The 23,940-nt window shown below is 44.6% G+C and overlaps 1 protein-coding gene across 1 annotated transcript in view; it reads right to left on the reverse strand.

Annotated features, from left to right (window-relative positions):
- Positions 1 to 1,239: 1,239 nt before the first annotated feature.
- LOC137415224 (E3 ubiquitin-protein ligase TRIM7-like) overlaps positions 1,240 to 23,940 on the reverse strand; it is a 34,453-nt gene continuing 11,752 nt past the window's right edge. The window contains exons 2-8 of the mRNA XM_078770173.1: positions 23,184 to 23,633; positions 20,096 to 20,191; positions 18,768 to 19,001; positions 18,360 to 18,382; positions 13,022 to 13,149; positions 6,645 to 6,698; positions 1,240 to 1,849 (exon numbers count right to left, since the gene is read on the reverse strand). Coding sequence (XP_078626299.1) covers positions 1,314 to 1,849; positions 6,645 to 6,698; positions 13,022 to 13,149; positions 18,360 to 18,382; positions 18,768 to 19,001; positions 20,096 to 20,191; positions 23,184 to 23,594 — 1,482 coding nt within the window. The 5' untranslated portion in view covers positions 23,595 to 23,633 and the 3' untranslated portion in view covers positions 1,240 to 1,313. The remainder of the gene's footprint in view (positions 1,850 to 6,644; positions 6,699 to 13,021; positions 13,150 to 18,359; positions 18,383 to 18,767; positions 19,002 to 20,095; positions 20,192 to 23,183; positions 23,634 to 23,940) is intronic.

The raw sequence follows: 23,940 nt of genomic DNA on the forward strand, positions 1-23,940 counted from the left end.
GAGAGAGAGAGGGAGAGAGTGTGAGTGAGAGTGTGAGAGAGAGAGGGAGAGAGTGCGAGAGAGAGAGGGAGAGAGTGTGAGAGAGAGAGAGGGAGAGAGTGTGAGAGAGAGAGAGGGAGAGAGTGTGAGAGAGAGGGGGAGAGTGTGAGAGAGAGAGAGGAGGAGAGTGTGAGAGAGAGAGGGAGAGAGTGTGAGAGAGAGAGAGAGGGAGAGAGTGTGAGAGAGAGAGGGACAGAGTGTGAGAGAGAGAGGGAGAGAGTGTGAGAGAGAGAGGGACAGAGTGTGAGAGAGAGAGGGAGAGAGTGTGAGAGAGAGAGGGACAGAGTGTGAGAGAGATAGGGACAGAGTGTGAGAGAGAGAGGGAGAGAGTGTGAGAGAGAGAGGGGGAGAGTGTGAGAGAGAGAGGGAGAGTGTGAGAGAGAGAGGGGGAGAGTGTGAGAGAGAGAGAGTGTGTGTGTGAGAGAGGGAGAGAGAGAGTGTGTGTGAGAGAGAGAGGGAGAGAGTGTGAGAGAGATAGGGAGAGAGTGTGAGAGAGAGAGAGGGAGAGAGAGAGAGGGAGAGAGTGTGAGAGAGAGAGTGTGTGTGTGAGAGAGGGAGAGTGAGAGGGAGAGAGTGTGAGAGAGATAGGGAGAGAGTGTGAGAGAGAGAGGGGGAGAGTGTGAGAGAGAGTGTGTGTGAGAGAGAGAGGGAGAGAGTGTGAGAGAGAGAGGGAGAGAGTGTGAGAGAGAGAGGGAGAGAGTGTGAGAGAGAGAGGGAGAGAGAGAGGGAGAGAGTGTGAGAGAGAGAGGGAGAGAGTGTGAGAGAGAGAGGGAAAGAGTGTGAGAGCGAGCGAGACAAGAGGGAAAGGGCCGGTCCACGGGGACCGATCAGCACTTGATGAATCCGGGCAGCAGGAAGAAAGGGGAAGATTTGACCCACGACTTCCGTTGGGGGGTACAACCATCACGTGTCGGTAGAAGTTGTGGTATATGGTGGTGTCGTGTGTATAAATATATACATAATTAATAGTTGTGTGTTGTTGGTGGAGACGGTAGTCTGACAGGATGAAGATGGAGTCTGATGTGTTTCTTGGGGTTTTTTTCACTCCAACAATTCAGAAAACCACGTCCCATGACTTTTTCTCTCATCCCAAAATCATTAGACATACGTCATGCCCAGATATTGTTGTAAATATGTGAGGAATGTGAAGGAAATAAATGCATTTTCATCAAACACAAAATTAGAAAAACAATAAATGTATTTAATTTTATAAACTTTATTAACAAATCAACAATCAGATTGTAAATACATTGTTATAATCACAAAGTAAATAATCAGAATGGAATGAACGAGCAAAACCGCACGGAGTCACCATCACCATAAACCTCAATCGCGGGTTTAACGGGGACCAGGAAGTTCCCCCTGAACACGTGCAGAACCCGCGAGTCCCGGAAACACGTAAACTCTCCCTCCGCACAATCCAACAAGAACCCAAACCGTTCAGGATTCCCCGGCACGGACAGGAGGGTTCTTTGATTGTTGTGCCATGTTGAGTATTTGTTTTCACATTTCTGCAAACACCAAGACTCGGGATTCCCTCCCAACCTGCACTCTTTCCCTTCCCCTTTCCTCCCCATGGAGTTTAAACAGATTCCGATTCTCCACCAACTACTCGACCTCACCTCGACCTCCCAGTAATGACGACCCGAGCAGAAACAATCAGACGAAAGAACTTGTACACAACGATCAAACCGATCAGGATGTTCCGGGTACTGATTGTCGGTCCTGGTTCGAGTCGCCGTCCTGAGATCCCGAGAGATCTTGATCCGTCGATGTGCAGAGTTTGGGTCCAGACTCGGGGTTCGTCCATCTGTGGACACGACGAGGGGTCACAGACTTCGTTAGACAAACGGACAGAAACAAACATTAATCTCTTTTATAACATTTGAAATATGAAATACATTTTTAATTTCACCTTCTTTACGAAACACAATTCACCTTTCTTTACCTGGTTAGGAATCCCCGACCATCCTCTTGTTCCCATATAACAAAACCCTCCCCCGACCATCCTCTTGTTCCCATATAACAAAACCCTCCCCCGCACATCCTCTTGTTCCCATATAACAAAACCCTCCCCCGCACATCCGGCTATTTAATTTTCGCCTTCGTTCGATTTTCTTTTAAAATAAAAATAATGACGTTTCATGGAAATTGTAACATCTTGTGAATGGGTTATGGGGAAACATAAACCTGGTGTTACCTTAACGGTCAAGGTGGCGGGTTTAACATCTTAAAGTCCTGACATTGAGCACCTGTCGTACCGTTAAAATAACACCTGGGCCCGGTTGCTGGAAGGATCTCACATATTTATCCACTGGAGAGCTTCGAGCAACCGGGTCCAGGTGGGCTGATTCAACCTGTCATCCTTCCGAGGTGGACCAGGTGAGTACCAGCTTACTGGGAGTAATAAACCATTCGAGTATCCTGCGTCGGAGTGGCGACCTGGTCAGTACTGCACTCCTTAGCCAATGAAATGGCGTGAAAGGAATTTTATTGTTACCTCCAACCAACGAAGGTGGACCGAGGTTATGTTTTTTCCCCTGTCTGTTTGTGTGCAGGATATCTCAGAAAGGTATGCACGGATTCGGACGAAATTCGGTGTACCGGTGGGGTAGGTAACAAGAAATAAATGATTCGATTTTGGTGAAGATCCGGATCCGGATACGAGAATTATTTTCGGGATTCTTCTTCATTGATTGGTGGTGGTTCATATGCAGCCTGTGACTGTTTGGCTGCATCATTTTCTGGAGACGTGACGTGCACTGATGCAATGCCCCCATTACCAGTCGGCAGGTACTCATTTTGCCCACCTTAAATGGATGACAGGCTGTGTCAGCCCACCTGGTGTTCAACATCATGGCAGGGGCTCAAACTCAGGACCCGAATATTTAAAGCCAGCCACCTGAACCGTGAAGCCAACACCAACCTCACCATTGAATGATCGGGCGAACAATGATATACAGCACGATGTCTCAAAAAGTTATGGACAGATTCGGACGAAACTTGGTGGATAAGTTGGGTGTGTGACAAGGAAGAGGTGATTCGATTTTGGTGAAGGTTCGAATCCGGATCTGATCAGTGGGACAAAAATGGAATTAATCAGCCTGGTATGCATTCTGCCAGGGGTATGCACTCTACCAGGGGTATGCACCCTACCAGCTGTATGCACTCTACCAGCTGTATGCACTCTACCAGGGGTATGCACTCTACCAGGGGTATGCACCCTACCAGGGTTATGCACTCTACCAGGGGTATCCCGTCTACCTGGGGTATGCACTCTACCAGGGGTATGCACTCTACCAGAGGTATGGAATCTACCAGGGGTATGCCCTCTACCAGGGGTATGCACCCGACTGGAAGTATGCCCTCTACTGGAGGTATGCACTCTACCAGGGGTACGCCTTCCACCGGAGGTATGCACTCTACCAGGGGTATGCACTCTACCAGATGTATGCACTCTACCAGAGGTATGCTGGAGGTATGGCCTTTACCAGGATTATACATTCTGCCTAAGGTAGACACACAACAGTTATTTTGGGCATTTCTCAGTGCAGTTCGTTGTGTGGCCTGAGGCTGGATTAAGACATTACTCTTTGAGAAACAAGCAATAAGACAGAGCTGCAAGATACAGTCAGGCTTACGTAAAACAATATAGGAACACATGTACAGTGTTTGACATTGCTGATTAAGATACACTGCCAATCTAAAGTTTTAGAACACCTCAATTTTTCCAGTTTTTATTGAAATTTACGCAGTTTTATGTCTTAATGTACTCTGAAATTAAGCATAGAACAAATAAACAATTGGAGATAACAAAAAAAAAAATCATAGAATCATTTTGTTTAACAAAATTTAATTTAAATTTTTGACTCAGCAAAGTATCCACCTTTTCCAGATATAACCGCCGAACACACTCGTGGCATTCTTTCTCCAATGGAAATCAAATATTGTTTGGGAAGTTTTTCCCAACACTGTTACAGAAGTTCCCACAAATGTGTTGCACTTGTAGGTTGCTTTGCTTTCACACTTCTGTCCAATTCATCCCAAACCAGCTTGATGGGGTTTAAGTCTGGAGACTGTGCTGGCCATTCCATGATTTGAGGCCTGGCCTCTTGTTCTTTTCCTCGAAAGTAGTTTTGACGTCGCCTGGAGGTGTGTTTAGGCTTTCACACCTGGACACACCTGGAGGTGTGACCAGTCTTCAGTAGTCCACTGGCGGTGCTTCGTGGCCCAGGCAAGCCTCTTTTTCTTATTTAGCCATCTTAGCAATGGCTTTCTTACTGCCACTCGACCTGTCAAACCTGCAGCTCGAAGTCTTCTCTTCACAGTTGAAACTGAGACTTGCTTACTTCGACCAGTGTTAAGCTGTGCTTGAAGCTGTTGTCCTGTGAGCCGCCTATCACGCAAGCTGTTGACTCTCAGAAACTTGTCTTCTGATTCTGTTGTGGCTTTGGGTCTGCCAGACCTCTTCCCCTCAGTTTCCTCCAGTTTCCAATATACCACTTCCTGCAGTGCAATATTGTCCAAATAATGCTTCGGAGGGTACAATAACAGTCTGTTTCAACACTGCTTTTATACAGACAGGGGGTTTGTAATCAAGTAATCAGCAGAGGTTGGGACACCTGTACGAATTGTTTGCATCAACTTTCAAGGCTTAATTTACTTACATTGCTGCAGAGCAGCTGTAAGTTGTTAACCCATTACTTGTTCACTGAAGAAGGCCTTTTTTTTTTTAAAATAATATAACTGCGCAATTTACATTATTTTCCCGTTTTCGCTAACCTAAACTTTTTTTTAACCTCGAGCAGTTTACTGCTTACCTTTGTACCATTTCAGGTTATTCACTGGATATTAAACTGCATAAATTTCAATAAAAACTGGAAAAATTGAGGTGTTCTAAAACTTTTGACCGGTAGTGTATCTTGACACGTTTGCTCCAAGATTGGGCACCAAACCATTGTGTTATTCCACATTGTTAAAAATAACAGAAACAAGTGAATAAAAAAAGCCCACAGAATCTTGTTTCTCACAGTCTGAGAATCCTTTAGGTGCTTTTTTGCAAACTCCAAGCGGGCTTTCATGTGTCTTTCACTGAGGAGAGGCTTCGGTCTGGCTACTCTGTCATAAAGCAGTGACGGTTGTCCTTCTAGAAGTTTCTCCCGTCTCCACACAGGATCTCCGGAGCTCAGCCAGTGATCATCCGGTTCTTAGTCACCTCTCTGACCAAGGCCATTCTCCCCCGATTGCTCAGTTTGGCCGGGCGGCCAGCTCTCGGAAGAGTCCAGGTTGTTCCAAACTTCTTTCATTTAAGAATTATGGAGGCCACTGTGCTCTTGGGAACCTTCAATTATGCAGAAATTTTTTTGTAGGCTTCCTCAGATCTGTGCCTCGACACAATCCTGTCTCTGAGCTCTGCAGGCAGTTCCTCTGACCTCATGGCTTGGTTTTTGCTCTCATATGCATTGTCAGCTGTGAGACCTTATATAGACAGGTGTGTGCCTTTCCAAATCATGTCCAATCAATTGAATTTACCACAGGTGGACTCCAATCAAGGTGTAGAAACATCTCAAAGATGATCAAGACAAATGGGAGGCACCTCAGCTAAATCTCAAGTGTCATAGCAAAGGGTATGAATACTTACGTCAATGTGATATTTCAGTTTTTCCTTTTGAATAAATTTGCAAAACTTTCTAAAATCCTGTTTTCTCTGTCATTATGGGGTATTTAGTGTAGATTGATGAGGGAAAAAATGAATTTAAACGATTTCAGCATAAGGCTGCAACATAACAAAATGTGAAAAAAGTGAAGGGGTCTGAATACTTTCTGAATGCACTGTCGTAAGCTCCGATGTAATTCCAGGGACTTATTGCAAATTCAGTTGTCATTCCTACTTTTCTTTTTTATCAACTTCGAGTGACCAATCACAAATGTAGATAATTATATAATGTTGTTATTAGAGATGTCCTTGCAGTTTGTAAAAAGTTGATGATCATGTACTGAGAACTGATCAGGTACTGAAATCATGTACTGTTGATGATCATGTACTGTATTCAGGCTGCCAATTTGTAGAGTCTCCGTATGTGGCTCGACTACAAGAGTAATCAAGTGTTGTTGTAACCAGTGGAGTGTTTGTCGAAGCTTGAAGCAATAATTGATTAAGTGTAAATGAGGCAGTGATGTCAGGATTGCCTGTTTACTGCGAATGGCCAAAGAGATGTTGATCTTCACAAGCACATGATCAGATGAAAATGCATTCTTTGTTTGAAATTAGTTTTGGTGATGCATTATCTGTTTGAAATTTCTTTATATTTTGTCCTTGATGATTTTGTGGAAAAATTTTCAAAAGTGAACTTTCAAAAAACAAGAAAGCTTTAACTATGTTGAACATATAATCCAAGTAAGCGAGAAAAGAAACGTGTATCAGAATGAATAAAAAAGGGAAACAAAATCAAAGGAAAGGGAACTAATTAAAGTCAAGAAAGTGGGAATTTAGAAAGATCATGGAAAAAGAGAAAAACCAAAGAAGGACAATGAATTTCCTCGTTAAATATCATTCATTTCAATCCCTTCACCCTCCATGTCCCATTTCCCTTCATTTCACTTACAAAGTCTTCTCAAGCTGCTCTGGTCCAGCTCAGACATTTGGAGCTCCACTGGCTCTGTTGAAAGAAGGAAAGGTAAAGCAACATCACAATCAATGTGGACACCCTGCTGTTTATTTATACAATAAATATTTTTTGCTTTAAGGAACAATTTATAAACATGAACAGATTTGAACAATGTGTGAATGCTAACGAGGCCTTTCCCGCATGTGCTGTGTGTGAATTTTCAGGGACTTCTTTCTGCTCATCAGGGCACTTTTAACCTGCCGCTGCTCGGGAGAAGTGTGTAACTCAAAGAGTCTTTTTAAACATGATTTTCAGCATTTAAACGAGTGGCAAATCATAGATGATTAACCATAATTGTTTTGCTCCTGGATGAAAATCAGACTCCTGGAAAAATAGGAAATACGACAAATATCTGTGGATGAGACTGAGAGGTGTTTAGTTCCGTTAATTTCCTGTTAATACAAGTGAGCTGTGGATACACACAAACACACACACACACAAACACACACACGCCTTACCTTCAAGCAATAAATGCAAAAATCAAGTATAATTGATCTTGCCCCATCCCCCTGGAAACAGGAAAAAGGAAACAAAGAAAATGTATTTATCCCAGTCCTCACAGCTCCAAAATCTCTTTTGGTCTTTTCCTCTATGAAGCAGGTTCTAATCAAGGATTTGCCTGTACTTGGCTCCATTCAATGTTCCCTCTGTCCTTACAAGTCTCCCAGTCCCCACCACTGAAAAGCATCCCCACAGCATGATGCTGCCACCACTGTGTTTCACAGTGGGGATTGTGTTAGATGGGTGATGAGGTGTGCTCTGTTTCCGCCAGAAATAGCACTTTGCATTCAGGCCAAAGAGTTCAATTGTCGTCTCATCAGACCACAGAATATGTTGCCTCACTCGCAGAGTCTTTCTCGTATCTTTTTGCTAATTCCAGGCATGCTGTCATGTGCCTTTTTCTCAGGAGTGGCTTTGTCTGGCTTCACAAATCCAGCCATAAAGCCTAGATTTGTGAAGTGCTGCAGACTCTTGTCCTTCCAGAAGGTTCTCCCATCTCAGCCAAGGAACTCTCGTTCTGTCACAGTGGTCATTGGGTTATTGTTCACCTTCCTTGACCAAGGTGCTTCTTGCCCGGTTGCTCAGTTTGGTCGGACGGAACTTTCAACATTCTCGAAATTGCTTGATACGCTTCCTCAGATCTACGCTTCCTCACAATTCTATCTCAGAGTTATATGGACAGTTCCTTGGACGTAATGGTAGTTTCTTCTCTGACATGCACTGTCAACTGTGGGACCTTGTAAAAAAAAGTGTGTTTCTTTCTCATATCATTTCCAATCAATTGAGCTCCATTAGCTCTGTTTGAAATGTACAATGTTTGTTTTTTAATTTAACTTTTTTTTGTCAATGCACTAATTGTATTTTATAAACTTTTATCTTGGAAGCAATCTTTGATTGAAAATTATGAATATGTATGCATGTGCAATTCAGCCATTCGCTGCCAGACATGCTTTCGACAAACCATTTTGATTGATTGATTGAATTGGCCATAGTGGATTCCAATTATCTCAGATCTCGCGAGATCACGGCGAGGTCACGTCTTTTCGAAGCTGCTCCATGCACTCACGCTTTCGAAGCTAAGTGATATTTCTCAATTGTGTTTTTGTCGAGACTGTATCTATCTTTCGGTGTATGTACCTATAGCGTATCTTTTGGAAAATTTTCGGTGCTAATTTTTCGTACATGTATACACAATCGTCGGTTAATGGTATCGAGTATTCTGCGGCCTAGTACTCGTAGGCTTAGACTACCGTACCGTCTCCGACCTTGTGGTTTGTTTTTCTCTCAGCGATTCGTCGAATGCGCTGAAATTATTTTCGTTCTCTGTTTCGTACCAGTCGTTCACCCCGTACCTCCTTGTTTAATATCTGCACTCACAAAAAAATTAAAAAAAAACCCCAAAAAAAATATTTCCTTCCCAGGTCTTATTCGTTTATTTGTTGTTCTTTTTGTTCGTTCATTCTTCGTTCGCGATCACGCGGTTAGAAATGTATAATCTCTCCCCTGAACAACTATTTTCTCTCATATATTATAACACCCTTTTCTTCTTTTCCTACAAAAGGATGCTTTCGTCTTGCTCACCAAATCTATTCATTCCAAAAAATATATATAATACCATCTCTTACAGTTCCTCCTTTCTACATTCCATAAACTATCCAGAACTCCATCCCTCCTCCAGTGTCCTCAAACGTATTTTTGACTCGAAGGTCTCAAACTCATTTTGCAAAAAATGTTCGTTTCCCATGAATCGTGCACTTTTCAAAATCCAATCTCACCCCTCCCCTCCAAATCCTCCCCATCACCCATCCCTTTCAAATCTCCCCCCCTGCCCCTTCCCTCCCCTCCCTCCTAAACTCCTCCCACACCCCTCCCCTCCGAGACTCTCCCTCACTCCTCCCCTCCTAGACTCCCCTCTCACCCCTCCTCCTCAAAGCATCCTCCCTGCTTCTTCCTCCTTCCAACTTTCACCTTCATCTCCCCAAACCTTCTGCCTTGCTCTTCCCCCTCCTCAAATAACACCTCACTGTGCCTCACCCAATCTCCATCAAACCTTTTGTCCGCCCCATTCTTCCCTTTCTCCAAGCTATTCTGAAATCTCTGACACACCTTCAACAGCTCTCCCTACCTCTTCCTCCTCTTCCACATCTTACCCTACCCCTCCCCCCCCCCTGTTCTGGACCCGATGCTCCCCCTTCCTCTTCATTAACGGTATGGACCTCAAACATCCGGGGCCTTCGCTCAAACTTGACTGACCTCTCCATACAGGTTGCTTCTGACAAACCAGATGTGATCTGCTTAACAGAAACTTTCCTCCTTCATGATGTCTCTGATGCCTTGGTATCTCTCCCAGGTTACTCCCTCCTCCGGTATGATAGACCTGAGCCTCGTCCTGGAGGTGGGGTTGCTATCTTTATAAAAAACTCTTCCTCACTCGCCCTCCACTGCCTTCTCTCCACCTCACCCCCAGGAATACCTTTGGCTACGGCTTCCCCTTCGCTCCCACCTTTTGTTCATATGTGTGTTGTACCGTCCACCAATCAGCGATGACTCCATCTACATCTCACTGTCTGATAATATGGACCAACTTCTATCTACCCATCCCAACTCTCTCTTCCTCATATGTGGTGATTTCAATTGTCACCATGCCAGTTGGCTGGGTGTGGGTACCTCTCTCACCAGCCATGGCTCTTCAGCAAAGGACTTCTGCGACTCAATGGGACTGACACAATCTGTCAATTTCCCGACCCGGATCTCAGTCAACGGAGCATCTTCTCTTCTGGATTTGGTTATGACAAACTTCCCTGAAAATGTCTGCTGCTCTTCTTCTGCTCCAATCGGCTCATCTGATCATGTGCTTGTCAAAGTGGACATCTCTCTGACCATTCTCAGAGAGCCTCCTCAGCGTCGACGAGTCTGGCATTTCACTCAGGCCAACTGGCACGGTCTTCAAGCAGCCATCAATCATCTGGACTGGTCTCCCATCTCTACCGCCTCTGACATCAACTCATCCTGGGAATTCTTTCAAAGTAAATTGCTCTCTCTCATGCACAGATTTATACCATCTCGTCTTCAGTTGTCATACCCTTCCTCCCGTCCATGGTACACGGAATCTTGTGGTGAGGCTGTTGCCCTGAAACAACTTGCTTTCGTCTCCTGGAAAGCAAATCCAACGGAAGGAAATCTCATTTCCTTTCACAAAGCCCGAAACAAGTGTGTGTCCACCCTCAGGAGAGCCAGGAAACAATACCTCACCATTCTCAAGACCGAACTCTCTTATCTGTCTCCCTCTTCCAAATCCTGGTGGCGTCTGGTCAAATCTGTTTCTGGTGTTTGTTCCCCCTCCATCCCCTCCCTCACCTCAAACGGCTTAACGGCTGACTCCCCACGTGAAAAAGCTGAATGCCTCAACTCTGTGTTTGCCTCTAAATCTTGTGTCCCAAACCCATCCCTCTCTGTACCCACCGTACCCAGTCGTACCCAGCTGCTCCTGGACTCTGTGTCCTTTCCTCCTGACAAGGTGGAAAAGTTTCTGTCAACCCTCGACTCTGATTCTGATTCTGCAACTGGTCCTGACGGCATCAGCCCACGGGTCCTAAAATCATGTTCTTCTGCTCTTTCACTCCCTCTTTCTGTTCTCTTCACCCTCTCTTTTGCTCACGGTCATCTGCCATCTGCTTGGAAATCAGCCAACATCACCGCTTTGCACAAAAAAGGTGCAAAAACAGATCCCAGCAACTACAGACCAATCAGCCTTCTCCCAATTATCAGCAAAGTCATGGAATCCATCATTGCTTCAGATATTAAATCTTTCCTCTTCTCCAATGGCTTGATCTCTGATCATCAATTTGGTTTCAGACCTGGTCACTCTACTCTGGACATGCTGCTTCTGCTTTCTCAACAATGGATGGAGGTCCTCAACGCCAAACAGGAAATTAGAGCAGTCTCCCTTGACATTTCACGTGCCTTCGATACGGTCTGGCACCCTGCTCTGCTCTCCAAACTCTCCTCCTTTGGTATCCATGGAAATCTCCACGCCTGGCTGGCGGACTTCCTCTCTGGTCGTAGTCAACGTGTGGCCCTGAATGGGTTTCTCTCATCTCCTCTTCCTGTTCAGGCTGGAGTTCCCCAAGGTAGTGTTCTGGGCCCTGTGCTTTTTCTGGTCTTCATCAATGATCTCTCTGACTCTCTTGAAAATCCTCTCTATCTCTTTGCTGACGACTCTACTCTCTGTCGCTCCATTCCTCATCCCTCAGATCGGCAGTCTGCAGCCTCCTCACTCTCTGCAGACCTGGACAAAATCACAGACTGGTCAAACAAGTGGAACATGTCTTTCAATCCTGACAAATCTCACACTCTTACAATGTCTCTCCGAAAGGACCGACTGGACAACCCTCCCATCTACTTTCTCAACAATCCTCTCCAAGAAGTTCTGTCGCTCAAGCTTTTGGGTCTCACTATCTGCCATGATCTTTCTTGGGAAAACCACATTTCCAAGCTGGCCTCCAAAGCCAGTCGCCGACTGGGCATCCTCCATCGTGCAAAGTCCTTCCTTGGCACACCTGAGCTCCTCACATCATACAAGGCTTTCATCCGCAGCTCAATGGAATACTGTTCCCCCCTCTGGGCTGGTGCTCCTGCCTCACACCTTGCTCGGCTTCACGCTGTTGAGGCCAAAGCTTTCAGAATCATTGGAATCTCCTGCGATGTAGTCAACGCCGAGGGCCTTTCACTCACTCACCGCAGGCAGGTTGGTGGTCTTTCTGTCTCTACCGACTCCTCTCCGGCCTTGCTCCCCCAGCTCTCTCTGTGCTCTGTCCCCCCAATATTCCTTCAGGTCGCACAAGATCTGCCTGCAACCCTCTTATGGTTCAACTGCCAAAGTCTAGGCTCTCTGCTCACCTTCACTCTTTCATTCCCCTTTTCTCCCGCCTCTGGAACAAACTCCCCCACTCCCTTCAATCCCACTCCTCCCTCCAGGTCTTTAAAACAGCTGTTCACCACCATCTCTTATCGTCCCCCATCGAAAACCTTGATCTTTTCTACCCCCGGTAATTCACCCCAGAGTCCTTGCAGTGTTCATATGTTTTAATCCTCTCCCACCTCCCCCCCAAGTCCTCCCGATGTCCCTGCTCTCAAATGTTGTGTTTGTGTCCTTCCCCCTCTTCCCCCTCTCCTTTGTGTCCTTCCCCCTCTCCCCATCTTGTCTGCCTCTCCCCTTGTTTTTTGTGTTTTGTGTGTCGGTTTGTCTTTTTGTGTGATTAATGTTAGCTCTTTCACGAGCCTCGATCTTGTATACAAAAAAAAAAAAAAAAAAAAAAAAAAATTAAGTTGAACATCCATCTGAAGGATGATCAAAGGAAATTGGATGCACCTCACCTCAATTTGGAGTGTCATAGGAAAAGTATTGAATACTTGTCGACTCAAGACATTTCAGCTTTTCATTTTTAATGATTTTGTGAAAGGAAATTCACAAAAAAATTAATTCCACATTATGGGGGTATTATGTGTAGATCAGTGACCAAAAAAATCTACATTTTATCCATTTTAAATTCAGGCCGTAACAACAAAATGTGAAAAAGTCAAGGGGTGTGAATACTTTCTGAAGGTACTGTACGGTATCCTTTAAGGTGCCCCAAACACCGCTAAGGTGCCAAAACAGATTATGTCCTTTTGAAAGTTGTGTATGAGAGGAAGACAATGATCTTTGTCATTTATGTACTTTTCACTTTTCTATTATCCTTCCTGGTTCTCTCGCATCTCATGTTCCCCAAATAATTATTCTCCTCACAAAATAGCACATTTTTGTCACTCACTCATTATATTCTTCAGAAAGTTCTCATGGAGTTTAATGAATGAGCCCAGATTCTTCTCCTCTTTGGAGAAGTCCAACACTGTGGGTTGTGCCATCTTCAGAGATTGAAAATGTGACACCGACTCGAGCCTTGGTATGAAAAGGGAAAAAAAAACTTCAGGAAGGTCAGGGGGTCATTGGAGGAGAAAAAGGTTTGTAAAATGATATTATAAAAGCCTCAAATATAGAAGATATCGATAAACTTCTCTCAGCGGTCCTTCGATTGTGCTCCAATTACTTTCGTTCTCTCAGTTTTCCCAGTCTTTCCACCACAAACTTCCTTGTTTAAAATCTCAACTCAAAAAAATATACATATATTTCCTTCTCTGTTCTTATTCGTTTATTCGTTCGTTCATTCTTCGACCACGTGTTTCTCCCCCATTTCCCCAGATAGTTTTCACTGCTCAATTTAAAAATGTTTAAACTTTCCCCTGAAGTACTGCATTCTGTCGTATATTATAACACCTTTTTCTTCTTCTTCTTTAAAAGGATGCTTTCAACTTGCTCACCAAATCTATTCATTCCAAAAAAAAATTCCATCTATTACAGTGCCTCTTTCATACATTCCCTAAACTCAGCTGCACTCCACCCCCCCCCCCCCCCTCCTCCAGCGTCCTTAAACGTATTTTTGACTCGAAGGTCACAAGAAACTCATTTTGCAATAAATGTTCGTTTCCCATTAATCGTGCACTTTCTAAAATCCAATCTCACACCTCCCCTCCAAAACCTCCCCATCAACCCTCCCCTCCAAATCTCCCCCCTTGCCCCTCCCCTCCAAATCTTCCCCATCACCCATCTCTTTCAAATCTTCACCCTCCCCTCCAAATCTTCCCCATCACCCATCCCTTTCAAATCTTCCCCCATGCCCCTCCCCTCCAAATCCTTCCCATCACCCATCCCTTTCAAATCTCCCCCTTGCCCCTTCCCTCCTAAACTCCCCCCACACCCATCCCCTCCTAGACTCTCCCTCACTCCTCCCCTTCTAGACTCCCCCCTCACCGCTCCCCTCCAAATCTCCCCCATCTCTCATCCCTTTCAAATCCCCCCCCCCTTGTCCCTTCCCTCCTAAACTCTCCCCTAACCCCTCCCCTCATAAACTCCCCCCTCCCCTTCAAATCTCCCCACCCTCATTTCTTCTCCATTTCCCCTCTCACCCCTCTTCCTCAAAGCATCCTCCCCACTTCTTCCCCCTTCCAACTCTCACCTTCATCTCCCCCAACATTCTGCCTCGCTCTTCCCCCTCCTCAAATAACACCTCACTGTCCCTCACCCAATCACCATCAAACCTTTTGTCCACCCCATCCTTCCCTTTCTGCAAGCTATTCTGAAATCTCTGACACACCTTAAACAGCTCTCCCTACCTCCTCCTCCCTCCTCCTCTCGTCCACATCTTACCCTACCCCTTCCCCCCTCTGTTCTGTATCCGATGCTCCCTCTTTTCCTCTTCATTAAAGGTATGGACCTCAAACATCCAGGGCCTTGGCTCAAACTTGACTGATCTCTCCATACAGGTTGCTTGACAAACCAGACATGATCTGCTTAACAGAAACTTTCCTCCTTCATGATGTCTCTGATTCCTTAGTATCTCTCCCGTGTTATTCCCTCCTCCGGTATGATAGACCTGAGCCTCGTCCTGGAGGTGGGGTTGACATCTTTATCAAATACTCTCTTCCTCACTCGCCCTGCACTGCCCTCTCTCCACCTCACCCCCAGGAATACCTCTGGCTACAGCTTCCCGTTCGCTCCCACCTTTTGTTCATATGTGTGTTGTACCGTCCACCAAACAGTGATGACTCCATCTACATCTCGCTGTCTGATAATATGGACCAACTTCGATCTACTCATCCCAACTCTCTCTTCCTCATATGTGGCGATTTCAATTGTCACCGTCCCAGTTGGCTGGGTGTGGGTACCTCTCTCACCAGACATGGCTCCTCAGCAAACGACTTCTGCGACTCACTGGGAATGACACAATCTGTCAATTTCCTGACCTGGATCTCAGTCAAGGGAGCATCTTCTCTTCTGGACTTGGTTATGACGAACTTCCCTTGGAATGTCTGCTGCTCTTCTTCTGCTCCAATCGGCTCATCTGATCATGTGCTTGTTAAAGTGGACATCTCTCTGACCATTCTCAGAGAGCCTCCTCAGCGTCGACGAGTCTGGCATTTCACTCAGGCCAACTGGCACGGTCTTCAAGCAGCCATCAATCATCTGGACTGGTCTCCCATCTCTACCGCCTCTGACATCAACTCATCCTGGGAATTCTTCCAAAGTAAATTGCTCTCTCTCATGCACAGATTTATCCCATCTCATCTTCAGTTGTCATACCCTTCCTCCCGTCCATGGCACATGGAATCTTGTGGTGAGGCTGTTGCCGAGAAACAACTTGCCTTTGTCTCCTGGAAAGCAAATCCAACGGAAGGAAATCTCATTTCCTTTCACAAAGCCCGAAACAAGTGTGTGTCCACCCTCTGGAGAGCCAGGAAACAATATCTCTCCATTCTCAACACCGAACTCTCTTATCTGTCCCCCTCTTCCAAATCCTGGTGGCGTCTGGTCAAATCTGTTTCTGGTGTCTGTTCCCCCTCCATCCCCTCCCTTACCTCAAACGGCTACACAGCTGACTCCGCATGTGAAAAACCTGAATGCCTCAACTCTGCGTTTGCCTCTAAATCTTGTGTCTCAAACCCATCCCTCTCTGTACCCACCGTACCCAGTCGTACCCAGCTGCTCCTGGACTTTGTGTCCTTTCCTCCTGACAAGGTGGAAAAGTTTCTGTCAACCCTCGACTCTGATTCTGATTCTACAACTGGACCTGACGGCATCAGCCCACGGGTCCTAAAATCCTGTTCTTCCGCTCTTTCACTCCCTCTCTCTGTTCTCTTCACCCTCTCCTTTGCTCAAGGTCATCTGCCATCTGCTTGGAAATCAGCCAACATCTCTGCTTTACACAAAAAATGTCCAAAAACATATCCTAGCAACTACAGACGAATCAGCCTTCTCCCAAATTTTCAGCAAAGTAATGGAATCCATCATTGCTTCGGATATGAAATCTTTCCTCTTCTCCAATGGCTTGATCTCTGATCATCAATTTGGTTTCAGACCAGGTCACTCTACTCTGGACATGCTGCCTCTGCTTTCTCAACAATGGACGGAGGTCCTCAATGCCAAACAGGAAATTAGAGCTGTCTCCCTTGACATATCACGTGCCTTCGATACGGTCTGGCACCCCGCTCTGCTCACCAAACTCTCCTCCTTTGGTATCCATGGAAATCTCCACGCATGGCTTGTGGACTTCCTCTCTGGTCATAGTCAATGTGTGGCCCTAAATGGGTTTCTCTCATCTCCTCTTCCTGTTCAGGCTGGAGTTCCCCAAGGCAGTGTTCTGGGCCCTGTGTTCTTTCTGGTCTTCATCAATGATCTCTCTGAATCTCTTGAAAATCCTCTCTATGTCTGCTGACGACTCCACTCTCTGCTCCATTCCTCATCCCTCAGATTGGCAGTCTGCAGCCTCCTCACTCTCTGCAGACCTGGACAAAATCACAGACTGGGCAAACAAGTGGAACATGTCTTTCAATCCTGACAAATATCACACTCCTACGATGTCTCTCCGAAAGGACCAACTGGACAACCCTCCCATCCACTTTCTGAATAATCCTCTCCAATAAGTTCTGTCACTCAAGCTTTTGGGTCTCACTATCTGCCATGATCTTTCCTGGGAAAACCACATTTCAAATCTGGGCTCCAAAGCCAGTTGCCAACTCGGCATCCTCCGTCGTGCGAAGTCCTTCCTTGGCACACCTGAGCTCCTCACCATATACAAGGCTTTCATCCGCAGCTCAATGGAATACTGCTCTCCCCTCTGGGCTGGTGCTCCTGCCTCACGGCAAGCTCGTCTACATGCTGTTGAAAGCAAAGCGTTCAGAATCATTGGAATCTCCCACGATGAGGCTAACTCCGAGGGTATTTCACTCATTCACCGCAGGCAGGTTGGTGGTCTTTCCGTCTTCTACCGACTCCTCTCAGGCCTTGCTCCCCCAGCTCTCTCTGGGCTGTCCCCCAAGTATTCCTGCAGGTCGCACAAGATCTACCTGCAATCCTCTTATGGTTAAACTGCCAAAATCAAGACTCTCTGCTCACCTTCACTCCTTCATTCCTCTTTTCTCCCACCTCTGGAACAAAATCCATCACTCTCTTCAATCCCACTCCTCCCTCCAGGTCTTTAAAACAGCTGTTCACCACCATCTCTTATCTTCCCCCATCCAAAACCTTGATCTTTTCTACCCCTGCTAATTTCACCCCAAATCCACTTTTTTGAAATAACAACTTCTTTCCTGGAAGTCCTTGTTGTCCTTGTGTTTTATACTTCTCGCACCCCCCCCCCCCCACCCCCACCCCCTTCCCACGCCTCCTCCCCCCAAGCCATCTCCCTCCCACACATCTCCCAATGTCCCTGCTCTCAAATGTTGTGTTTGTGTGCTTCCCCTTCTCTCCCCATCTTGTCTGCCGCTCCCTCTTTTTATATATTTTGTTTGTCTGTTTGATTTGTTTGTGTGATAAATGTTTGCTCTTTCACGAGCCTCGATTCTGTATCCAAAAAAACCCAAAAAAGAACAACTTGTGGTTGAAATAGAATATATAACCACCTTTAGAGGCCATTTTTCCCCACAAAGTGGGGGTTGGCCTTTTTCGGGCACCGTGGTTGTTGTTGTTTTTTGGTCCCCTTTTTGAAGCAATGTTTTACGGCCGGATGCCCTTCCCGACGCCAACCCTGTTTGTCGCCTTTTACGACAAACAGGGCATTACCAGTGAACTGGTACTCAATGAGCCGACCTCGGAAGGATGACAGGCTGAGTCAACCCCCCTGGCGTTAATTCAGCGATTGACCGGGATTCGAACCCAGGATCCTAGGATCCTAAGCTGGCACCCTAGCCGCTAGCCCAACACCAGGTTTGAAATAGAATGATCGATGGAATTTATATTTGCGCCAATCTTTCGATGAGAATCTATAATTCAACACATATATGAAAAGGAGAATGGGTGAAACAAATAGACTTGATAAACTTTTATTTTCTTCATGTTCTCTAATATAATATGGACTCAGGTTACATTATATAACAAGGATCATCAAATGGGAACGAGTTGAGACATTTTTGTGAATTACATATTTTTGGAAGAAGTAGAAAATAAAATATATCTGGAGATGATTGAAAATGAATGATGGTTCTGAAGAAGGAACAGAGAGGAGGAAAAAAAGCATGATGTGTCAAACAATGTGATGGACACCATCACAGTCTCACCTTTTTATGACATCCTTATAACCCTGAAAAGGAAGAAAAGTGAATTACCTCAAGACTTCTTCGTTAATGAATGCTCTCTTCATAAATGTAAATAATGCTTCATAAATGTTGTGGTAAATGTGAAACTATAATCCCGAAACAAGAGTGATAAATGAACTTCCAGGGTCTGTGTCAAGGACGATATCTCCACATATGATGGTATATTCATGTTGTGTTATTGTCCTTCTGAAGTACAATGTACCATTAATTCACTCTCCGAGCAATACCCCAAATCCGAGCATTCAATAGGTTCTCATGTCCTGAAAGTTTATGATTAGTCAATTTTTTCCTCTTCTAAAAAAATTAAATTCAATAAACATTGACAATTAAACATTACCACTTTTGTAAAAGGTGACGAAGAATGCCTACCTGTAAAAAAGAAATAGTCTCAAGATCCTGGAGTGCTGCTTTCAATGTGGAATTTGTTTCATGGAGAGAGTTCAACTGCTCCTTCACCTTGTCCATCTGCTTCTGAAGAAGACAAATCTTCTCATTTTGCCTTTTGATCACCCCACTCTTCATCAGATCCACGGATTTATCCACATATTGGTACAACGCCAATCGCTTTTCCTCCATCCTGTCCACAGTCCCTTTGCCTGAATCCTGGAATAAATCAATCATTGTGTGATTAGAGTTAAAAGTCAAGAATAAACCATCAGAAAGAAGGTTAAAACTAAAGAGAACAAAGAATTACGACTGAGGAAGGATGAGGACATATTGCACGAGTACGTTCAGAAGGACAATGTTTTGGACAGGACACTTTTCCACAACACTTATTGGGGTGAGTTGATGGGTTGATGGAAAATTTCAACATTTACCCAACCGAGATGAGGGAGATTTTAACCAGTTCGCATGTGATGGACAGAATTAGGCAGAAAAGGTATAAATCTTTAAAAGTGAAAGAAATAAAATAATATTTCAGATTTCCTGATCACAAAAAAACACCAACACTTGTTCAGATATGGACAGAGTTTGTTTCCAGGGAATTTGTTTCCAGGGAATTGCACAGAGGTGGGCAGTAATATTACAGGATACCTGCCTACCTCCACTCTTTTCTCTGGCTTGTGAAACAATCTTCATGAAAAAGTTCAATCCCGCTCTACCCTCCACGGCTCGATGTTGGCATCCCACTACCCTCTCCCGTCATCCTGAACCATCCAAACCTGCAATATTTTACCACTTTCACTATTTTCACCACTTTTCACCACCACTCCCCACTTCCCCAAACCAATCGTCTTGCAGGTTAATGTGTTCTTCACATCTTGTTATTTTTTCTTTTTTGCCCATTCATTAATTCCCTAACTTTTTCATATTCCACCTTTTGCCCCACTGCCCCACCGTCAATACATTTCCTTTTTTCACTCTGTTTATTGCTCTTCCATGAGCTGACTTTTGTATCCAAAAAGAGCATTTTAAACAATAACTTCAAAGCATTTTAAGCAGACAACTTTCAAAAAAAGTCTGGTCAGTTGGATTTAAAAATAAATCTGACATTAATGGTCATGGATTGAAATTGTTTTGAGTCAGGTGGTTGGTGGCTAGTGTGTGTAGATGGCCAGAGGTGGCCTGAGATGGCTGAGATGTAAGTAATATTGTGCAGTTTGAGCTGTGGTGATGTCACCCATTGGAGAACAAATATTTTTTCCAGATGCTAATTCTCTTTCCTTCAATCACGTCCATTCCTTGGTACTTCATACCTGTGTTTGTTCAACCTCCCACTTCAGCTGATGGAGTTGGGATTCAAGGTGCTGCTTTGCATTTGATAGTTCAGGACACTTTGCAGCCAAAACGCCCTGCACAGAATAAATAAGTCCAGGTAAAGGGATTTGTTCATCTGTATGTGGAAACGATGAGGCACAAACTGCACAAAATGATTTTAAAATATATTTGCAAAAAAAGTGGAGACGAGACATTTATAGATTCAAAATTAAATATCAACTCTTCTTTATTTATACAACTGTACGAGAAGAGAGCTCATCAACATTATTATCATGGTAAATAATTATTGATAGTTAAAGGAAGCAGAGGTGGACTATAAAGGGGCGCCCTACATCTGGCAAATGAAATACATTTACTTCTTCATGCAGTTGTATGAATGAAATTGGCACCCTTCATATGAACTTTTCTGGAATATTACTTGATTCCTCCTCAGAACATAAGGGTAGACCAACGTGCACATGAGTTTTTGAATGTCCCTTCTTTTCTATTCTTTGCCATTTTCTACAAGCTATGAAATGTCCCTTCTTTTCTATACTTTGCCATATGGCACATCCCATATAAAGTGGCCGTTTCCATACCCCTGGCATTTTTCCCAAGAATTACTGCCGGAGTCAAAAAATTTCTATGTCCAACATTTTGGGGATCGCCCCCATGAGCCAAGCAAAAATAGGACCGCGGGTCCTAAAGCTCACCTGGATCAGGAGCCACAGTCACTCAAACTCCCCACAGACCACGATATTTTTTAATGCGGTGAACAAACTTTTGTACATCATGAGTGATGATGGTTGTGATCAAATTTCATTGAAATTGTGTGTAGTTTCAGAGAAGAGAGCGAATTCGTATTTGGGGGGCGTCAACCCTCACAACCCTCTCCCCTGTGAATCCCCTTCATATGCTCAGATTTTGATTCAGTCAATACACCTTCATTAGGCATCAGATATGAAGTTTGTGGCCAAGTTTCATCAACATCGTATGTGTAGTTTCAGAAAAAAGAGCAAATACCAATTTTGGGTGGGGCCCCACAGACCACCTTAGACCTTGAGTTTTTTATGCCATGAACAAACATTGGTACATCATGAGTGATGAAGGTTGTGGACATGTGGACAAAGTGTATGAGTGGTGTATTGAGGACATGTGTAATGGTGTTGAGTGATTGAGTTGCATGGGGTGCAAGTGGATAAATGGAGAGAATACTTGGTGTGTGGGAATAAATGGTGTGTGGAGTGAGTAGTGTGGATTGAGTGGTGTAGAGTGCATGGTGCGAAGGAGTGGATGGGGGAGGATGGACCCCTTCACTAATACCCAGGGAGGGTAGTTTAAAGTTAGGTAGAGGGAGCAGGTAAATTGTTTGGATATTGACATCTGTGGTGCAGGGAGTAGCAAGTTGTTGTTGATGCATATCCTTGTAAAGAACCGATCGACGTGTGCATGTGCACGTGTGCATGGATTTGCAAATGCCTGCCTGTACGTCGTCATTTCTGCGTATATCGCATCGTCCAAAAATAAAGAAGCAAGCAACTTCGGCCGCTCGAGGAAAGACGGGGCACGCCTACGACTCGGAGGCGAACGTCGATCCCCGGGGCGGGGCGGCCGGGTTCACGGAACCCTGAGCTCGTTCGTTCGTCACAGACGACACGACACGACCACCGGTGAAACTGCTCGGACACGTTGGGTAAAGCACGCCGTGGTGAAGCGGGCCGCGGAGCCAATCGGCACACAAGCCAGCTCACGGTCGACACGTCCGTGCCGGTCACACCGTTCGAGGAGAAGACCCGACCGATAGAAAACAACGGAGGGACTCCCGACGGGGAGCGGCACAGATTCAGGGTGAAGCCGCAGCCTCCTCCAGTTATTTACTCTAGTTTTACGAATTACGGTGTTTGTCTTCATTTTAAGGCATTTTTAATACATTACGCCCGGTTTACGTCAAAAACCGAGTTACGTCACGGCTTATGGAACCAATTAATGACGTAGGCCGGGGTATTACTGTACTCCATTGAGCTGCAGCTGTAAGCCTTGTGGGTTGTTAAAAATTATAATTTTTTAAATTGAGGCAATGAGGCATTGGCTTTCCAAGCCAACTCAGATATTTAGTTGTTCCAGGAAGGATTGTGGATAATGGAGATGTTAACACGTTTGAAGACCTGAATTGCAAGTGTTGCTTAAATTGAGTGGATTGGAGGTTTTTCCAGTTGGTCGTTTTAAAGAGACAAAGTGAGACAATGACATTCGCCAGGGTTTACAATTCCAAGTGCTGCTCCAGCTTCTTCTTTTTTCACACATGTTCAGAGAGGGAAGAAGCTGATGCCTGCCTGTGTGGAGGATGAGTGGTGCTGCAGCAGAGGGTGGAGTTATAAGCAAAATTTTAACCTGAGACTGGTTTGGGGCCTTAGATTTTCAACTGGGAGTGGATCCCATTGAGACTCAGGCATGACTATGAAAGTGGAAGAGAGGGAGACAATACCAGATTTGGATAAATGCTTGAGCCATGTCCAGGATACAGAATTGACCTGTATCTTTGACCTGACCTGACCTCAACCTGTATCTTTTATTAACACACACTTCCCTTTATTCAACAGCTCAAAATGCTGTTCACACACATTATTCTTGAGCATCGCTTGACATTTCATCTCCAAGCTTTTTCAGAGATTTGGGTCTATATCCTTAGGCCCGGGGCCATGAACAATCTCAGCACAAAATTGTTAATTTGGTGAGCTCTCAAGCCTACCTTTTTACCTGTAAAATCAATAACCACCTTTTCTGTCAGTTGTTCAATTTTAAAAAGTTTTTTATACTTTGCTCATTCTACAACCAATTGATCTACAGCAGTGAGGGGGAAAGTATCATAAGAACGTAGTCTTTCTATAAAATAACCTCCACTTGTGAAGAATGTTCTGAGTTATGAGAAATTTTCATGATAACAGAACTTGCAATTTATCAATGTCTTACATCTTTTGGCACTTTGTTCTTTCAACTTCCTTTGAGAATGGATTATATATTCTTGGAGATAAATTCAAATGGATATAATTTACATGAAATAAAAAACATTTTCATTTATTTACTTGCCTTGAGTTCATCATGAACAATCTCCACAGGAACAACTTCATGGTTCTTATGTTGTCCAACCAGGCACATCACACACATCAAGCTTTCATCATCCTTGCAATAGAGTTGTATTGGCTTGCCATGCTCGGTGCATCTTCGCTCCTCCACGTTTACTCCTGGCACCAACTTCGTCTTCTCTACCAATTTGGCAAGGGCCACATTCTTTTGACATTCTGGTTTTATCGGAAATACTTTACGGCAGTTCGGACAATCACAGACTGTGGCCTCTTCCCTGCTTTCCCAGTGTTGCTCGATACAGACTTTACAAAATGAGTGGCCACATGGCAGAGTAATTGGCTCCTCGTACAGTTCAAGGCACACAATGCATTGAAGTTCATCTGCACAAACTCCAGTCATCAAAGAAAACGCCATTTTCTTGTATCAGAGAAGGAGGTGGAACAGAGTTGAAACCTGTAGATCGAGAGGGGTAGTTATAAAAACAAAACTTTCAAGGTAAGAAAACATCAGGTAAATTACTATGGAGCACAACTACCTCAGAAACAAGAGAGTTCATAGAACACGATACCCCACTCAGTGTTAAAGTCTAGACAGGAAGGCCTTGTCGTTCACGAGGTGGTGAAAATCCCCGTGAACCGCAAACTTAGGAGGTAATGGGGAAAATATGGTTTGGCACTTCAACTATAAAATTGTCCATACTGTACAATTAATTAACATGTTTGTGCATTGTTTTTGTGCTGTTTGGATTCAAAAGAAAGTA

The sequence above is a fragment of the Myxine glutinosa genome, chromosome 1, assembly GCF_964187855.1.
Source record: "Myxine glutinosa chromosome 1, kmMyxGlut1.1, whole genome shotgun sequence".
NCBI classification, from domain to species: Eukaryota; Metazoa; Chordata; class Myxini; order Myxiniformes; family Myxinidae; genus Myxine; species Myxine glutinosa.